We start from the raw sequence: 17,703 nt of genomic DNA, 5'->3' as shown, positions 1-17,703 counted from the left end.
TTCCACCACGGATTCACGGAAGTATCATCGCCGCCCAGTGTTGAGCAACTTATGGGCCAATACGTGCGTATTTGAATCTGAAATCTCAAAGGACTGTCTACTTCTCTTATACGGCCTCTGCCATCGCTCCCTGTCAACTACACCCGTTTTCTTTCACTGACCATCCTAATGTCCTCTTTCTCAAAGATCAGAATTCACCTCTTTGGTTTTTTTTTTGTCACTCATGACAATTTTCTGATGCAACACATCGCGCTTGCCCCTTCTTGTTTCATACATTAATCTAAACTAATTGGATCGTAGGGGAGCCGTAATTAATTTTCGTATTGTTCAACTTTTTTTCTGTTTTACGGTAATTATGAGTGTGAATAGTTGTGCTGAGATTATTTGATCGCATCAATGGAACCTTTCTTTGTGATGCGGGGGGTGTCGCCATCACGATGATGATGAAGAAGAAAAAAAAGACCCAGAAGAAGAAAGAATTAGCATTAGCACTAAAACATTAGCACTGGTTTCTGCTTTTTATAGTAGAGAACATTAATTTTTAAAACAGTTAACCTAGAGCTGATCGAAGACTAAGTGGCAACAAATGACCTGCTATTAAAACACGTCTACCCTTTCTGGTAATCTGTCTTTTTAAAGCTGATTTGGAGTTACATGTAAGCTAATTAAGATTGATGTAACCTTTTATACCTCGCCATTTTTGTCAAATAAAGACATTTTATATCAGTGTCAAAAGCAACAGTAAATAAATCGCACTTTCTGAAGCATTGTTCTGTCGTCGTTTAGAGACGCTAATGTGTGTGGTGTTATGCCAATAGCATCTTGTCCACACCGGCTGCTGGTGGAGGATCTGTGCCCCTTCATCTACTGTGTAAGATCTGTTCTTTCTATAATGTCAAGTGCATTGCTACTTTTACACCCACACATTTGTCTATACAGTTCTGCCTTGATACAGCAGAGTAAAGATTTTGAATATAAGAAATATGACAATATTTGTGACCCATTGTTGCCCATTCCAAATAGACGGGAAGGTTGGCAGGTTGCATACCGCAAAATCTCTAGTGGTCAAATGAACAGTTTGGTACATTTAAAAAAAAGAAATGGGTCACTGGTGGTATCCTCATCAACAGAAGTCCTGGTAGACCAAAGATGACATTATAACTGGATTATGGCAAAATTCTTCAATTGTGAAGAAAATTATACCTAACCCCCAAGATCGAAAGCAATTCAGAGAGTTCCCAACCTGCCCATACCTTTGGTAATATCCACAAACATCATGGGACATCATTAAATTCTTACATCATAAATGTAATAATCAAAACTACAACCTTCTTTGTTCTGGTTATCCAGACATGTGAAATCAAGATAGTGGTAAATAGCAGGATGGAAAAAAAAATATGGAGAAAAAAATAAATGTTTTGTGACCCACTATATGAAGGTAATGTTGTGACATGACATTGAGTGTCATAAAAATTACTTATAATGTGGGGCAGGTCACCGTGGTTACGTACGTTGAACTTATAAAGCTGGTAATTAGTTTAAGACCCACAAACAACAGAAGTTGGCTTTGATTTGACAGCATCTCAAGACAGGCTTGTATGAACTACTCATATTCAGACAGGCTTCTCTGAACTACTCATATTCAGCTAAGACTTATCCAGGCAAAAGTAGTGTGCAAATTCACATGTGTCCATGTAAAACTTTTAAAACATATTTTCTTCTGGTAATAAGATCTAAAATTTAAAGACATTAATTTCTCCCATTTAATAACTCTTACCTGCGCAAACTAATGAGTAGTATTTTTTAAATATAAGAATATGTCATTTATATTCAGTTCTAGTCTATTCTTTTCTTGTCCCTAGAACTCCCAGCGCAAAATGTCTGTAACCACAGAAAGGAACTGCAGCCAAGATCAAGATGATCCAGAGCCTCCACAAATAAAGGAAGAACTGGAAGATCTCTGCATTAATCAGGAGGGAGGCCAGATTGATCTCAAAGAGGAGACTGATGGCATTATCTTGACTCCTATTAATGAAGGAAATGACGAGAGTGATAACATTATTACATATATTATAGGCTCTGACGTATCGGGATCGAACAATGACCCGCAGCAGCTCTGGAACAACTCACACCTAAATGAGAAACCAGTTTCAGGTTTGTTTAAAAATGCACACCATCATTCAAGCATAAACTCTTATTGTAAAACAGACATGGATAAAAAGATTTTTAAATGTAGAACATGTGGGAAAGATTTTCAGTACATGTCAAAACTGCAGAGACATTTGAAAGTCCACATAAGGAAGCCATTTATTTGTGTGACATGTGGGAAAGCTTTTAAAAATGGCAATGAACTATCACAGCACACAGCAATACACACCAATGAGAAGCCATATATGTGCACAACGTGTGGAAAAGCTTTTAAACAAACATGCCAACTGTCTGTACACATGAAGGTCCACTCGGATGAGAAGCCATATGTATGTAATACATGTGGCAAAGATTTCAGAGACAAAGCAAGTTTGTCAAGCCACATGAGAGTCCACACAGGCGAGAAGCCCTGTATCTGCACAACATGTGGGAAAGCTTTTAAAAGAAGAAATGACTTGTCACGGCACATGAGAATCCACGTAGGTGTGAAACCATTTGTTTGCAACATATGTGGTAAAGGCTTTATAGAAAAAACTAACTTGTCAAGCCATTTGAGAATCCATACTGGTGAGAAGCCCTACATCTGTAAAACATGTGGGAAAGCATTTAGATTAAAAAAATATTTTTCAAACCACACCCGGATCCACACAGGTGAGAAGCCATACAATTGTAAAACATGTGGGAAAGCCTTCAGACAGAGTAGTAAATTGGCAGACCACATAAAGATTCACACAGGTGAGAAGCCGTACATTTGCAAAACCTGTGGAAAAGCTTTCATACAAAAAACAAGTTTGTCAGTCCACCTGAAAGTTCACACAGGCAATAAGCCCCACATTTGCAAGATATGTGGGAAAGCTTTAAGTTCAAAATGGAATCTATCATACCACGCGAGGGTCCACACAGGTGAGAAACCATATATTTGCAAAGTATGTGGAAAAGGTTTAAGCTGTAATTCAAATTTATCCCAACACATGAGACTTCATGCAAGTGAGAAGTCATAAATGTAAATAATTGTCCTATTTAGCTGGAATAAAGTATTTATTCTTTCTATCAACTGGTTTTATGTTTACCTTCACTGCCAAGTATAATGGAATTACTGAAAAATAAGATTCTAATGCAAAAAAAGGCAATATTTATTTTATTAACGTTAGGGCATATTATTGTGTAGCTAAACAATACAATCAAGAGGTTGACTGTAATCTTTCGCTTCTTTTATGAGAGTACGGAGAAGACGGATCGGAAATAAATCGACGTTCAGTAGTCGGTGTGCAGTCCTGGTCAAAAGGGGCCTGTAATGGGATTCAAAGCTTTTGATGAAACTCCATAAATGAGCAGAGAAGGAGTCGAAGAAACTAGAAAACATCACGTGTTTTAATTGTTTTATTGGTGTCAATGTTGACTGTTAAGTCTCAGTGTCATACTTTAGGCAACAGAGGGACATATTGTAACGACATTATGCATTTCAAATCTTCCGCGGAAGTTTCATTTAAATACACAAACATATTTATGTACAAGACAAAACAGTACTGAGAATGTGATGTGTTAAAGAGGCTGTTAAAATGGAAAGTGTCTCGCTGATGCGCACGCAGATAATGCTGCTTCACAGACTTACTTGCTGCCACTGTTTCCTCCTTGCACTGTTCATTGTTGACTTTTGGCACCAGGGAAACAAAATGAATAGAAGGAGCAGGACAAGTACATCTGCATCACCTACCGTTTTTGAAAAAAAAGACAGTCAGGAGGAGAGTGATGGTGATATCCTGAAGGATAACAGAACTTTCAGTGCTTTAAAATAGAAATAGTTTTTAATTTTTTTAAAAAAAGGCACATTTTATTCATTTGATTTTCAGTGTTTTAAGACTCATTCCAAAGTCAGATATTTTGTTGTAATGCTTTTCTTCATTTTCATTTGAAATTAAAGCACATGTTTTCTCCATATCCCAAGATGTGTATTTTTTCTCCAATGAGGTGAGGTTACCAAAGCACTCCATCCATCCATCTGCTCCTGGTCCGGCCCCTTTGTCAAATGTTAGAACCCATTGTGGCCCACGAATCAAAAAGTTTGCCCACCCCTGCTGTAGGGGCATTAAAAGATGGATCTGTTAGCGTCACAGAATGAGAATTCATTTACTTCATTTAAAATACGATGTGGGTTTTTTACAATTCTTTTTATTGATTGTGAGTTAATCTATAAAATCTTAAGACCTCCATACATTAAAATCATGCCTGTCATAAATTATAAGCTAAGTTCATGATTTACTTTAACTTTTTGTACAGAGAAGTTCATTTTGTAATATATCCCTCCAGAGATTTTGCACCAACACGGCTGTAAAAAGGACTAAGACTTAGATCCCACTGACCAACAGGTCTGTTACCGGAAGAGGGACTCCTAGAACCGCCCATGAGTAGAGAGAAACAGGAAGATATTTGCATCAAACATGAGGAAATCTTGGAGGAAACCAGCTGATGCTGCTCTTCTGAATCCATTTTGCGATTAAAATGACCACAGTGAGCATATAATAAAATGTATCGTCGTTTCTCAGCAGCACCTGCTTCATAACAACTGTTATGTAGCCGATACTCAAGTCTGAGCGGCAGTTCATGTGTATGACCCTACAGAGTTGAAGTTTAGCTGTATTCCTGATACAGATAGAAACATTTAGAATGTGTCACCTGTGGAAAGGATTTCCAAACTACAGAGACATCTGAGGGTCCATGTGGGAAAACATTTAAAAAGAGTTGTCAATTGTCACAACACTTAAGAATTCACTAAGGCGAGAAGCCCAATGTTTGCACAATTTGTGGTAAAGCTTTCAAAAGACAAAAAGGAACTTTGTCATGTCATTTGAGAATTCACAGGTGAGAAACCATGTGTGCACAACATGTGGGATGGCTTTGAAAATAAGTGTTCGTCTGAAGAGATACATTACAGTTTACACAGGAGAACAAGCATATGTTTGCACAATGTGCAGAATAGATTTTAGACTGAAAGGAACTTTATCATGTCATATGAAAAATCAAACAGGTGTGAAGCCATATGATTGTGAGAAATGTGGAAAAGCTTTCTACAAAGGACCTAACTTGTCAGTGCACTTTAAAGTTCACACTGAAAAAATACTGTATATGCCAAATATGTGAAATTTCTTTTCGTTCTAAAAGGAATTTATCACACCACATGAAAATAATACAGAACAAAGGCAACAAATTTGCAGGAAGCGCAACTAATGGTAAAAGAGTGCTGCCATGGACATCAACATGACAGTCAACAATGTTATTTTAAAATGTGAGTAATTAAGATGGATCATGAGCATATTTGATAATATCAATGAGGGTTATTTTTGCTTGTATAATCTGTTACTGTTTTGACTGGAATACAGAAAAAAGTGAAGATCAACTTGAAAATACTTGCTTTTATTCAAAAATTGGAATTGTTGATGGGGATAAAATTACATAACTGACAGGTTTAATAATGACATTACTTGGTTCTATTTATTATTTCCTTTTCAAATATTTAAATATTTATTTATTTCTAGCAAGTTGGAAGAAACTTTCAGTGAGATAGAAAAATGTCGGATGAGACAGTGGTCACTTTGTTTTTTTTTAAAATTCGGACATGTCACTGTAAAATTGAGCTTGCAGACTTTAAAAAAAATCAAATGACATAAAAAATAAATGGAATTTCTGTTTCTGATCCTCCCTTTGGAACAATGGAATGGGAGAAGAAAAGTATAAAAAGTTTAGCAAATCTTTTTGTCAAGTTTTCGCTGCTGTCAGTTCTTGCAGTTATTCATCCACCTCCCGCTGTGGCGGTAGTGAGCTGAGCGGTAGTGCGCTGGGCGACGAAAGAGGAAGAGTTCTGTGCAACATCTTTCATTGTATATAATTTGACTCTCAAACCAAAATGTTGGAACCACTGGGGAAGAAAGTACAGAACAAAAGTGATAACCTTCTTTTGGAAACACCCACTCTTTCTGGTAAGTTTAGGCAAAACATAAAATGTGTTTTAGCTAACAGCTACCGCTAATCTAAGACAACTAACTAGCGTTGTGTTTCTACTAAGTGGAATTTAATTGATGTTATAATTTAACGTGTTTGGGCCTCACAGCCGTGACTCCTATGATCTCGGTGTAGATTATTTTAAAAGGTCAAGTCTTAATGATGAACTCATGGTCTAGAAGAGGTTATGTTCAAAGTGTAGAGTCAGATTAAAGCCAGATATTAATACGCTGCACATTCATGTATCTCTTTTCTGCCCTTTTATTTATCCTCTATGTCAATCTATATTTTGGTGGGTTATAGCAGTCTATTGGTCAAAATGCTGTACATATAACTTGCTGTGACACCTAATGAATCATTAAAAATCCAACTGTTGTCTTTGGAAGAATCAATGACTACAGATCAAAGTGCTACAAAGTTTCAGCCTCTTTTTAGATGGCTGGATATGACTGGCATCTTTCTATAGGCTGATGGTGTTTCCTGCAACTTGGATAAAGTGCAATTCTCTGGTTTTGTTAAGGCTATAAAGATGTCAAAGAGCTTAGTCCCCTATTGTGCAGCTAGAGGGTGGAATGTTTAAACCTTCCAACATCCATCTGTTCTCCCACAAACATCCAGCCAGGGTAAAATGATTTGTGCTATAATGTGGAATTCTCCTGACTTATATTGATAATGGCATTTTTTATGTCAAGGATGTGCATTTAGTCAAGTCAAGTTGAATTGTGTTTGCATAGCTATTTTTCTACAAAGGCTAAATGATACATTTAATTTCCTCCTGATATTAGTATGTAAAATTAAGCCTTATAATGGTAGATCAACAATAACAAATGTTTTGATAACATAATAAAATGCCCACCACAAATATGTCAGCTTTAATACATCTAAAATTTTACATGGATTGACTTTATGGCCACATGTTACTTTGATTTCAGAATCAAATATTCTGTCATTTGCTGTGAACCCATTTTTTTCAAAAGCATTTTTGAATATTTTTTCCTTGATTGTCTTTATCACTGAAATGCACAGCCACAAATGGCTGTCCTATGTTTCCAGAACTTATTACGCCTCACTATACGTTCTGCTCTTGATCTTTCCAGAGATTCCACAGCAGGATTCCTATAAGGACAAAGAGGACATTCCCACCGATCAACATTTCTGCAGCCAGGAAAAGAAATGTAGTCTGGTGCAAGAGGACCCAGAACCTCCACAAATCAAAGAGGAAGAGGAGGACCTCTGCATTAATCCTGAGGGAGAGCAGATTGTGCTGAAACAGGAGACTGATGCAGTTATCTTGACTCCTATTTATGATGAAAATGACCAGAGTGAAGACATAATAAGGTATATTATAGGTTCAGTGGTCTCTGAACCAAACCGCGACTTGAGGCTGCTCTATAAGAACTCTAATGTAAACGAAAACCAACCCTCAGGGTCATCTGTCAGTGCGCACAACCCTGCGGACTTACAAACATGTTGTCTTTCAGGTACAAATTCTTTCAAGTGTTTTGATTGTGGAAAAGACTTTAAGTTCCTGTCAAAACTGCAGAGGCACCTGAAAGTCCACACGGGGAAACCATTTAGTTGTGCAACATGCGGAAAAGCTTTCAAAGAAAATGAGGAGTTATCGCGACACACAAGAATCCACACTGGTGAGAAGCAATATGTTTGCACCACATGTAGGAAAGCTTTCAAACGCAGCTATGAATTATCGCGACACATGAGAATCCATACAGGTGACAAACCGTATGTTTGCAACACCTGTGGGAAAGCTTTTACACAAAGCACTGACTTGTCACACCACATGAGAATCCATACAGGTGAAAAGCCCTATATTTGCACCACATGTGGAAAAGCCTTCAAACAAAGCAATGCATTGTCAAGACATGTGAGGGTCCACACAGGTGAGAAGCCTTACATTTGCAACACATGTGGAAAAGATTTCAGACAAAGTGCAAATTTGTCCAGCCACATGAGAATTCACACCGGTGAGAAGCCGCATATCTGTAAAACATGTGGAAAAGAGTTCAGACTGAAAAAGAATTTGTCAAGCCACATGAGAATCCACACAGGTGAGAAGCCTTATATTTGCAAGACTTGTGGAAAAGCCTTCAGACAAAGCAGTAAATTGTCAGATCATTTAAAAATCCACACAGGTGAAAAGCCATACATTTGTAACGCATGCGGGAAAACTTTCAGACTTCGAAATAACTTGACAGAACATATGAAAGTCCATACAGGTAAGAAGCCATATGGTTGCAAAATATGTGGGAAGAATTTAAGTTCAAACCGGAATTTGTCACACCACATGAGAATCCACACGGGTGAGAAGCCGTATGTTTGCAAAACATGCAGGAAGGCTTTCCGATTTAGCGGTGACTTGGCTGTTCACTTGAGAAAAGCCCACGCAAACTTTGCATCACACACAGTCATATAAGATCCATCACACAATGCATGTATTATTTTTAAGTAGCAAATTTAACTTTGTGTCCAAGATGTGTGAAACACAGGTTATAATCAATCCACTTGTGCAATGCTATCAGAAAGTCACAGACGTTAAACAGAAATTTGTATTGATTGTCTTGGTTTCAGGGGGGGGGGGGAATAGACTCATGACAAGCTGAATCATGATGTCAGCATGGATTTATCTTGGATGGACCCTCCTTTACATAAAGAGTCCTAAATGTCTTCATGTACATTTTTGTAGATGTTATTACTCAGCTCTTTATGTGTTACAATTGTCGGCACAAATAGATCAATTGGTAGATCGTACCATATGCCCTGTAACCAGTGGCTGTAGTAACCAACGTTAAAGACACCATTTGAATCCAGGCTGAAACCTTTCCTGCATGAACTCTCTGCTTTCTTTTCCCAGTGTTCATTGTCTTCCTCTACTGCATCTATCTGTTAAAGGCTAACAATGCCTAGAACAGATTAAAAATTAAAGTCTGTGACCCAACTACACAAGGATTTTTATTTTATTTATTTCACATCATTTCTAATAACTATTTTGTCACCATTACAAACAACTGAGCTGCCTATAAACATGTCCATTATTTATTTTGGATCTATTCTGCTGGCAATACAGTTCCAACCTAATTTGCTAAAGACAACCGTATTTAACGCAAGCCTGTCAAAGCGGAACGAATCGCTTTTCTTATTCAACTCGGAATCTCAACTGCAGATAGACATACGGCGGAAGAAAATAAAACTGCTGTATATACAACTTACGGTATAACAGCTACATCTTAAGGCGACTACCTGCTGAAGAATTATTGGATTATTTAATTTTGTTTTATTTTAGTTCAATAAACGGTGTGTGCATCACACCAGCAAAATACAGCAGCAGGCCTATGGGATCTTGGAACAACAGATGTTGAACATTCACTGATTTTATTATTATCTTTTTTTTAAATTAAGGAATTGTTCACAGTGACTGAAGTTTGATGTGAATTAAATTATATTTTCCCCAAACAGTTCTCATTCTTACGGGCAGATCCACACTATCAGGGCGCCAGTATCTATTTGGAATTCAAAGCTTTTCCAAATTATTTTTACCTTGCCATCAAGCTTTTAAACTGCTATTTTTTGTCATTTTTATTAAATGTTTGCTTGATTCATTAGGCAATCTTCCCAGTTCTAATTAATCAAGTTGTTTATATTAATAATGATCATGTATGACATGACTTTAGTGGTGTCCTGAGTTATATTGCATATGTGGGGATTCTGTAAAGTGTCTAGAAACAATGTTGATTATAACAGACACTATGTAAATAACGATTGATTTGATATGTCATTTCACCAAATTTGGGGGTAAAAAAAACAAATGTACACATTTCCCAAGACAATTTGAAAATATCAAATGTGAAATGATAAGTATTATCAGTCCCATCAGAGCGTGAAGGCGTCAGTTTCTAGATACGAACATGTCATATTAACATAGAGTTCATCAATGCAAATACATATAAACAACAGATTAAAAAAATACAAACAAAATATCTGGCTGCCTACAGGTGTGCACAGAAATGAGTGATTATCTGCTTTTTCATTCTCCTTTCTTGAGTGTACATCATAAGAAATATGTAAATCATCATTAAAAAAGGTAGACTCCTGACAGCTTGAGTGTTAAATTGAATATGAATTAGATATATAGAATTAAATATTCTTATTATACAAACATTTTTTTTTAAAAAGCAGCAAAAATAGCATGTATGTTATATAACTAGTGAGCAGTGACACAAAGATAAAATGTAGTGTAGTATGATAAAACTGAAAAGATCTCAGTTACAGCCATCATAAAAGTACACTTATTTATTAACTAAATGCACATATTATTACATGAAGCATCTACAATTGTTTTTCACTTGTGCAATCAAAAGGTGAAGTACCTGTAATTTCCCCTCAAGTGCTTTAAGAATATTAAAATCTCACCATAAATGATAAATAGTTTACAGTACTGAATGGAAATTACTATCAGACACATTACTATCATTGTGGATTTTCACGTGTTTTGACGAGTGACCGACTCGCTTGAAGTCTTTCCCACAAGTCATACAGCCATGCAGTTTCTCTCCAGTGTGGCTTTTCATGTGCTCTATCAGGTTACTGACCTGCTTAAATTCCTTTGCACATGCCTTACATGTGTGGGGCTTCTCCACTGTGTGGACTTTCATATAATAAACCAAACTTTTCTTGTATCTTAAAGCTTTGCCACATGTGCTGCAAACATGGGGCTTCTCACCTGTGTGGATAGTTATGTGGAACACTAATTCATTTCTGTATTTAAAAGCTTTGACGTGTTTGACAAATGTATGGCTTCTCATTTGTGAGAACTCTCATGTGCTCAGACAAGTTACTGACTTGTTTAAACGCCTTCCCACATGTTGTGCAAATATATGTTTTCAGTGTGAATTCTTAGGTGTATTTTTAATGATGAATTGGACTTTTCCACATGACACATTTGGACAGATTTTTTCCTGTATCCGTAAAATAATAGTTGATACTTTTTGATACAGTTGAGTTGATACAGTTTTTGTGCGACATGCGCTTCTGCGCTGTTTGTTCTATTTAGACTCTGCATCCCTGTATGATACTCTGGAGACTCCGTATGCATTTCCCTCCTGAACCTCTCCACTCTCAGCTACATGAGATGTGTTAGAGAACAGCTGCAGGTCACTGCCTGATGCTTCTGATGCCACAGAACTGATAATAAATCGAATTATATCATTGCTGTGATTATTTTCAACACAAACAGGGATCAAGACAACAGGATTGGTCTCCTGTTTCACTATAACTTGCTCTTACTCCTGACTGCTGCAGAGTTGCTCTTGTTCATTTAGCTGCTGGTGAGGGAGAACCTTCTCGTCTTTAGAGACAAACTGGGGCGAAAGTTCTGGAGATACACAGACGCAAATGAATTTAAATAACACACAGCAAATAAGGGTATTTTCAGAGCAGGGACAGCTCCTGCTAACTTGTGTTGCATTTTCCTCTACCTTTATTGTGGCCAGTTTGCTCATCAAGAGGACTCAAGAATTCAGTCCCATGTTTCAGTTCTGACTCAACTTCCTCTTGACAACTGCAGTGTTCCACTATAATCTGTAGAGGTTCTGGATACTCTTGACGTACTGTCCCATGGCTGTTGGTCACTGGGATCCTCCTCCTCTTCCTCCTCCTCACAGGCATGCTGGTGTGGAAGTTCTATAGAGACACAAAACAAATACACAAAATTCAAAAAGCAGCTGCATTAATGTGATTATCCTCACCATTGGTGAGAGGAAGAAATGCAATGCTTAGTACAAAAATGCTAAATGTTATTGCTATGACGACCCAAGTTGGGAAAAAATAGCGGTGTGTGGGTGTGTTGCAAAGACAACTAACGACTTAAAGGTTTTATACAATTAAAACATTCCTAAAATATCAATGCATAATTTAGCAGATGTGTAAAAATATAGACATAAAGAAGGATTTCTGCACTTATACAAGCACAATAATGCCAGCAGATCTGAGTCTCGATATATTTTGGTGGATGCAGCAAGTGTTGATCAGCTGCTGTGCAGAGACCTGAGCAGAGATTAGGCTATCTTTCAGGATTAAAAGTTTGGTTTCCTTGTAGGGAGACGGTGGCACCTCAGCGGGTAAATGACCCACGCAAACCTGAGGCCAACTTCCAAAACTTGGAATTGCAGAAATATTTAATTACAACCCTTTGATGGCTGTATGCTCTTTCATTGACTCGAAATTGACTGTTATTGACTTTTAGGTTCTGCAGAATTTGTTATTTTATGCCAGGTCATGTCTTCTTTTGTTTTGCTACGGTGACCAGAAAATACCATTTGGGCGCTTTACGGTCACCTTCTGGTTCGTGATAAAATTTACAATGGTGTGATCTGTTAAATACGGCATATTTCGTTTTTATACTGCTTAGTCAATTATTATGAAAGGCCTAAAACGGTTTATTTTTTCTTAAAGCAGTTAAATTACGTAGGCAGGTGATTTAACCCTACAGTTAATCAATCGGTTTCTTTTTCTTGATTTTGTCTTTAGAGCATCCATGGCAACAAGTTGGTGATAAATGAGAGGAGGTAAACGCTCTGTGAGGAACTCCAGTCTATAATAAAAGGGCCCTGAGTCTTAATTACCACCAAAACAGAAATGGTTCATATAGTCTTATGTTTTGACCTTTATGGGATGTGCAAAGTGGCCCTATGACACCATAAAAAGTGAAATGTATTTTAGTCTCTTTCAGATGTACTGTTTGCAATTTTTCACAGTATTCACGCACACACACACACACACTTATCGATTTTGTCAAATGAAGAAGCTTCTCTCACCTGTGTGTTTCCTTATGCGAGTGGTCAAATCTTCTTTGTATTTTAATGTGGTTCCACACATCTGGGGGGGCATTTCTGACTCGTACTTCAATACTTGTGTCACAACTACTGTGAGCCTTTAAATCTTTCCAACATGGTACAGGAGATCATTTAGCCAGGTGCATTCCTGTTTGCTCTTGCGTCTCTGTGACTACATGTGGCTGTTTTGTTTTGACATTCTATTACATTGACGACAGACTCTGCTGCAGTTGATAATAAGCTTTAATTATCAGTCACACCTTCACTGACAGTGAATGTGAAAATTGAACTCATGATGTCACTTATAAGCTACATAGGTTTTATTTGTGGGAATGTGGAGTTCTAAAAACTGCAAATATTGACATGCATTACAGTGATCTGTAGGTTGTAGCTCTCAATGCCAGCAAGTTTTTATATTAGATATTTAATCAGCGTAATGCAAAATAAATAAATGCTAATTTTAAATAGCACTAAATAAGTGGAACATTTCAGCATAAATAACACAACTTTTAGTGAACAGATCACAGTCTCTTGGTACACGTGAAGAGAGACTTTGGGTTGCCACTGACACTGCCACTTTGGGTTACAACTGACTAAATTCATGACAAAAGTGCTCTCCTTTGAGGCACATTACCTGTTTTAATCTTCATTGATCTTCAGTGTTTACAAGGACGATGGCTCAATCGAGCCAACTGTGTGATGTTTTTCTGTGTCTTGATAAATCAGACATCAAAATGAATCTTGTTCCACAGATGTTGCAAAGGAAGGGCTTCTCCTCGCTGTGATTTGTTTTAACATGAACTCTCATGTGATTCTGACGTTTGAATGTTTTTTTACAGTGCATGCAGGAAAATGGCCTCTCTGCAGAGTGTGTCCTCATGTGGGCTTTTAACTCATTGCTCGCTGTGAAACCTTTTCCACATGCTTTGCAGATATATGGCTTTTCTCCAGTGTGGGCTCTTCTCACATGGATGGTCAAGTCACTGCTCTGAATAAAGGTTTTCCCACAGAAATAGCAAATATAGGGTTTCTCACCTGTGTGGGTTCTTAGGTGCCTTCTAAAGGTCGATCTACACCTAAAGTCCTTTCCACAAGTGTCGCATTGTAAATGCATTTTCCTTGTGTTGGTATTATAGTGGGGTAATGACACCATAGGGCTATACGAGCTGCTTGTCAATGTGCTCTTCTCGTGTTGTTCATGGTTTTGTTTTTTCTCTGCACATCTTCTCGACCCTGAGACTTTGCTGCCTTGCTCAACCTTTTCTTCTTCTAGGTGTTCATAAAGATTCCCATCTAGCAACTGATTATCAGGGTAGTCATTTTCCTCATCAACTGGAGCAACCATGAATGTGTCAGTCTCTCGCTGTACAGGTTCTTCGTGAATGCTGCAGGGTTCCTCCTGTTCCTCTTTAATCTGTGGATTCTCGCAGTCCAGACTGGAGATCTTCTCCTGTTTACAGAGCGGCTGGTCAGCAACACATCCCTCCTCTTTAGAGACAGAAAAGTCTTCTAGATCTGAATGAACACAAAAGAAAGATAGTCATAAATAAACAATCAATAAACTATCCTTATCTGTTCACTCTGTGCTGATACATGACAACTCAACAGGCAGAACTATTTACAAGAGATGTGGAGTCTGAACACAGTTGAACCTGTAGCCCCAACCTCAGCTGTCTATAACAAATCTATAACACTGCTTTAACAGGAATACAAACTACAGTATATATAACTAGTATATTTGTATATACAACACAAAATTTCTTACCTATCCTGAGCAATTTTAGCTCAGGTATCAATGTGTTATCCAATGTTTTGTACTGACAAACACTACGTGAAGGTTCTGGTTCTTCTTGTTTCAAACAGAGCTGCCGCTTAGGGTGAACCGCTGCCTCTGCGCAGACGCCAAAGATAACTGTCAGAATCAAAAGTTAACCAAATGATGGAACTTGTACTTCCATTTCTTTAGTCTCGATTTGCTGACACACTTATTCTCCCATCACTTTTATGGAATCCAGTTCATGCAACTGACACTTCAACATACAAATCTCTGGATCACTGAAAAGATTCTGGCTCTAGTATTAACAGCCTTCTCTCTCCTTTTATATGTTTTATTAGCTTACTGCCATCATTAATTGAATAGAAGCATACTGAGGACCATCTTCATTCACCTGTTCTTTGCGTCTTAGAAATATTTACTAGCAGTCTTTGCTGACAAACGACCTGGTCTTCATATTCGTGAATCACTTTCTTAAAAGCTTCCAATATGTCTTCAGCGGCAGCACTTAGTCGCTCTTCAACGAATTCTTTCAGGGACCCAAATAGAGACATTATTGACAGCTGATGTTGGTTTTACGAAGACAGCTAAAAGTGCTCGTCTTATTCTCTTCCGCCGGATGTTACGTGCGTGTCTCGTAAACTATTTATTATGACGCGAGCGATATTAGTCTAAACTAATTAAAATTTTAAAATATTTGAAATTTTAAAATTGTAACGTTATTATAATCACAACTGATTATTTCCACAGATAACTTAGACAAGTCAAAGATAGCTGTTCTGGCTCTCTAAGCTCTGATCCCCAGTTGTTTTTGCAGTCATGTAAAATAGTATTTTCAGGAGGAATCATTGTATTTGTTTTAAGAAGAATACACACACACGCCCCCCCCCCCCACACACACACACGTTTTTTTCCTTCTCGATTTTTATATAGCTTACAATAAGCTTACATAATGAATTTCCATCTTTCATGTTTTGTTGTTTTTTTTTTTTGTTATTTTATGTAATGAAGAATGTGTGTACTTTCCAAGACGTCTCAACTATGAGAATCACAGGTGTAAACTTGTATATCGTAATATTTATTCGTGATGTCATTTGTATTAAATGTGTGAAACCCATACATTAGTACAAAGTCCGTGTAAAAAAGTACAAAAACATATATCGAGGGTAATTTATATTCAGAGGAACTAAAATTCTGGTGCGTTCATTGTTGTAGCCGGAAGATAATTGCGTAGCATCCGGCGGAAATCGGATATATATTTGTAGCTAGTACAGCATTGTGTAAATATTGAATTCATTAAAAAGTGATATGGTAGTTGTTTAACGGCTTGTTGTCTTAGTTAAACAAAATGTCATCTGTTGAGTATTTGAGGGAATTTGTCAACCGGCGATTAACTGCTGCCGCCGAAGAAATATTTGGAGTTTTTCAAAAGACAATCGTCGAGTATGAAGAAGAGATTAATCGTCAGCGCAGACTGTTAGATGTGTGGAAATCCGCGATGAAGTTACCTGCAACAGGTTAACACATTTTGAATGATTATTGTAATTGTTTAATATTTTTATTATTATTTTAAAAATTGCACCGGTGTTACTTGTCTGGCCATCCATTCTGCTTTATAGTACCACGATTTTCATTTGGTTTGTTTTGCTCCCAGAACAATATATCCTTGAGGAAGAAGAGGACCAAGAGGAGGGTTTCACTGACCAACAGCTCTGCAATCAGCAGAGGAACTCCAGTCTGGATCTTGGGGAACCAGCGTATGCACATATTAAAGAGGAGCATTGCAGTGTTCAGGAGGAAGAGGAGCTTCAATTAAAGCAGGAGACTGATCCTGTTGATGAGGAGAAAGATGAAACTTTGAACTCTAATCCTGATAAAACTGTAGAAGACCTTGTTGTCAACACATCAGTCATATGTACAGGCTCATCAGAGCCAACAACTGACAACATATCTGACTCTGCTGCCAAAGAAAAACAATGTAATCCTTACAGGCTTAATAAGCCTTTCAAATGTGACACATGTGGGAAAGATTTCAATCGAAAGTCAAATTTTAAGAAACACCTAAGAACACACAAAGGCGAGAGGCCATATTCTTGCAGCTTTTGTTCAAAGCAATACAGTCAAAGGTCATCATTGAACCTACATTTAAGAATTCACACAGGTGAGAAACCATATGTTTGTGAAACATGTGGGAAAGGTTTTATACAGCGTATTCATTTAATAGTCCACATGAGACGAGCACACACTGGTGAAAAGCCATACCTCTGCAAAACCTGTGGGAAATGTTTTACAGCAAGCAGTGAGTTGTCAGTACACAAGAGAACACACACAGGAGAGAAGCCATATACATGTGGAATGTGTGGGCGATCTTACAGATACCGAGGTGATGTGAGAATCCACATGAAAAAAGTTCACACTGGTGAGAAGTCATAACTTTCCAGTAGTCAAAATGTGTACAATGTCAGACAGATGCTTTCTTTTTAGATTCCAATATCGAGGCAATTTCCAAATCAGTAATCTGATCATAGTCATTGCGAATTGCAGGACAGCCGAGGACTCAGGGTGCCAAATTACCTGAATGTCCTTGTTGACCTTTTAGACTTGCACTTTTGGATAAGCCAAATGTCTGTAAATAAACTTTTAGATGAGATGATAGGCTATTTCTATACATTAACCTTTATGACATCATTGCTTAATGCTGTTTGCCACTGTATCTAAACACAAGACATCTTAACAGTTCATATTAAAGCTGCTAAAAGGAGGTCTAGCTCCTTCACTCTCAGTACTTGGGTGATATTCTGTGAAAGTCTCTTTATTACATAACTAGGTTGTTATACTAACATCAGCAAGTTGATAGTTACTGATTGGAACTTAAATATAATCTCTTCCGCACCCTCCTGGGCGGTGCCTCCTTACTTCAGACTCAGGTCCTCTACCAGA

The 17,703-nt window shown here is 37.6% G+C and overlaps 4 protein-coding genes across 5 annotated transcripts; 3 read left to right on the top strand and 1 right to left on the bottom strand.

The window, feature by feature from the left end:
• The first annotated feature begins 56 nt into the window (after window positions 1–56).
• On the top strand, window positions 57–3,941 carry LOC101075643 (zinc finger protein OZF-like). The gene is made up of 3 exons (XM_011619303.2): window positions 57–63; window positions 787–871; window positions 1,863–3,941. Exons 2-3 carry the CDS (start codon window positions 809–811, stop codon window positions 3,147–3,149), a joined length of 1,350 nt encoding a protein of 449 aa, XP_011617605.2. The 5' UTR covers window positions 57–63; window positions 787–808; the 3' UTR covers window positions 3,150–3,941.
• Window positions 3,942–5,957: 2,016 nt separating this feature from the next.
• Window positions 5,958–9,102, top strand: LOC105418771 (zinc finger protein 501-like). The gene is made up of 2 exons (XM_011619301.2): window positions 5,958–6,122; window positions 7,242–9,102. Exons 1-2 carry the CDS (start codon window positions 6,050–6,052, stop codon window positions 8,573–8,575), a joined length of 1,407 nt encoding a protein of 468 aa, XP_011617603.1. The 5' UTR covers window positions 5,958–6,049; the 3' UTR covers window positions 8,576–9,102.
• Window positions 9,103–13,217: 4,115 nt separating this feature from the next.
• LOC105418772 (zinc finger protein 567-like) lies at window positions 13,218–15,376 on the bottom strand. 2 transcript variants are annotated; one of them, XM_029850815.1, is made up of 3 exons: window positions 15,158–15,376; window positions 14,755–14,901; window positions 13,218–14,504 (listed from the first exon to the last, which is right to left on the bottom strand). In XM_029850815.1, the coding sequence occupies exons 1-3, from the start codon at window positions 15,315–15,317 to the stop codon at window positions 13,669–13,671; spliced, it is 1,143 nt and encodes a 380-aa protein (XP_029706675.1). In that variant the 5' UTR covers window positions 15,318–15,376; the 3' UTR covers window positions 13,218–13,668. The 2 variants fall into 2 exon arrangements, with proteins under 2 accessions (XP_029706675.1, XP_011617606.1); XM_011619304.2 differs by having other exon boundaries at window positions 14,755–14,880.
• Window positions 15,377–15,986: 610 nt separating this feature from the next.
• LOC105418774 (zinc finger protein 436-like) lies at window positions 15,987–17,555 on the top strand. Its single transcript, XM_011619306.2, has 2 exons — window positions 15,987–16,280; window positions 16,418–17,555. Exons 1-2 carry the CDS (start codon window positions 16,112–16,114, stop codon window positions 17,194–17,196), a joined length of 948 nt encoding a protein of 315 aa, XP_011617608.1. The 5' UTR covers window positions 15,987–16,111; the 3' UTR covers window positions 17,197–17,555.
• Window positions 17,556–17,703: the final 148 nt, after the last annotated feature.

The sequence above is a fragment of the Takifugu rubripes genome, chromosome 17 (assembly GCF_901000725.2).
Source record: "Takifugu rubripes chromosome 17, fTakRub1.2, whole genome shotgun sequence".
Lineage (NCBI taxonomy): Eukaryota > Metazoa > Chordata > Actinopteri > Tetraodontiformes > Tetraodontidae > Takifugu > Takifugu rubripes.
This window is presented reverse-complemented; position numbering and strand designations above follow the sequence as displayed.